The sequence below is a fragment of the Volvox carteri genome (assembly GCF_000143455.1).
Source record: "Volvox carteri f. nagariensis unplaced genomic scaffold VOLCAscaffold_69, whole genome shotgun sequence".
NCBI classification, from domain to species: domain Eukaryota; kingdom Viridiplantae; phylum Chlorophyta; class Chlorophyceae; order Chlamydomonadales; family Volvocaceae; genus Volvox; species Volvox carteri.
This window is the reverse complement of record NW_003307612.1, coordinates 1-1,576: the sequence shown is the minus strand read 5'-3', so window position 1 is coordinate 1,576 and position 1,576 is coordinate 1. Positions and strand designations below refer to the sequence as shown.

At 55.4% G+C, this 1,576-nt stretch overlaps 1 protein-coding gene across 1 annotated transcript in view; it reads left to right on the top strand.

The window, feature by feature from the left end:
• VOLCADRAFT_98166 (uncharacterized protein) overlaps positions 1 to 1,346 on the top strand; it is a gene marked incomplete at both ends in the record, with an annotated part of 5,827 nt that extends 4,481 nt beyond the window's left edge. Inside the window, 3 exons of the mRNA XM_002957090.1 lie at positions 594 to 665; positions 906 to 950; positions 1,259 to 1,346. Coding sequence (XP_002957136.1) covers positions 594 to 665; positions 906 to 950; positions 1,259 to 1,346 — 205 coding nt within the window. The remainder of the gene's footprint in view (positions 1 to 593; positions 666 to 905; positions 951 to 1,258) is intronic.
• Between the last annotated feature and the right edge of the window lie 230 nt (positions 1,347 to 1,576).

The window sequence follows — 1,576 nt, the reverse complement described above, 5'->3', positions numbered from 1 at the left end:
GGGGAAGAGGGGGAAAGACGAACCACGACGAGTGAAGCTGCTGCCAGGGTAAGAGTGTACCAGAAGCAGAACTGACCAAAAGGCGTTCTTGAAGGCGGCGACCTCGGGATGACGTAGTGAAGAAGATGTCGGGAAGAGGGGGCCGAGAGGGGGAAGTTATCTGAAAAGTCACACACGGAAAGGAGTGAGGGGGGGAAGGGGATAGGGGGACGGAAAGAGGGGGAAAGAACCACGAACCACGGAAAGAGGGGGATACGGGGTGGGTGGGGAAACACCGGGTGGGTTTTAGAAAGAGTGTGTGTATAAGGGAGAGGGTGGGGAGGGAAAGGGGGAGAATCACGGTTTCTGCCGCCGCTGTTCTCTCTCACATTGCCTGATGTCTCTTTTCCCCTCCCCAACTCTCTTCTCAACTGCCTTTTTTGCCTCTCTTCGCCTTCACCGCCCTAAAACCCGAGTCGATCCACCCCCCCACATTCTCAAAAACCTGAAGGCCCCATCCACCCCGCCATCGGCTTCAGGGCCAGTGCCGCTTTTTCACCAACTAACCAATCAACCACTAACTAACCAACGAACAACTAACTGGTAACCAACAGGTGATCGCCACGCTCCGTCGCGGAGAGGAATACGCTGAAGCGTTCCAAAGCGTTACCGTACTGTTCAGCGATGTGAGCGTTATGGGGGGAAAAGAAGGGAAAGGAGGGGGTGGGGGAAAGAGGGGAAAGGAGGGGGTGGGGGTAATGAATGTGCCTGGTGTGTGTATTCCCCGCCATTCACTCATCTGCTGTTTGTACGGGACGTTCGGGCGCAAGAATTAACATCAGCTTGGTAATGTACGGCATTTTTCCCAATGATTCTTTGCACATCAATCCTGCCGTGTGCACATGTTGGGGTGTTACTTTTTGCAGATTGTGTCGTACACCACATTGGCGTCGGAGATGGAGCCCATCAAGGTACGTGGGACGGAAGGGGAGGGGAGGGGAGGGGGGAAAGTGTCGTACACATGCGTGTGTATGTTTCCCGTTTTTGCACGCATCAATTTGTCGGGATCTGACCAACACTTGCGTAACTCCGTTGCGTGATTTGCCATAAGATTTGTGTGTGTATGTGTGTGTACGAGTGTGTGTGTTTGCTGCACATATCTCATCCTCGCCATGTTGTTGTGCTGACAGCACCGTCGTACCGTCGGCTTCTACACATACATGCCATAATTAAAAGGTACCCCTTGTACAACTCTTATCGTACGCGCTGTCGTACGCAGGTTGTACGATTATTGAACGAGATGTACAGCGAGTACGACGCACTGGTGGACCAATTTGAGTGCTACAAAGTGGAGACGATTGGCGACGGTACGGCAACTTGGTGGTGTGCGGGGTGCTTTGATAGTCCCCGATTGCAAGGCGCAAGGGGCCCCTCACGCACACACTTCCTCTGGCAGCCTCTCCTGCCCTACCCCTTTAAACACCCTCTCCCACTCCCCTTTTCTCCCACTTCCCCCCTCTCCCCCCTCCCCCCGCTCCCCTCTCTCCCCTCCCCCCGCTCCCCCCCTCCCCCCGCTCCCCCCCTCCCCCCGCTCCCC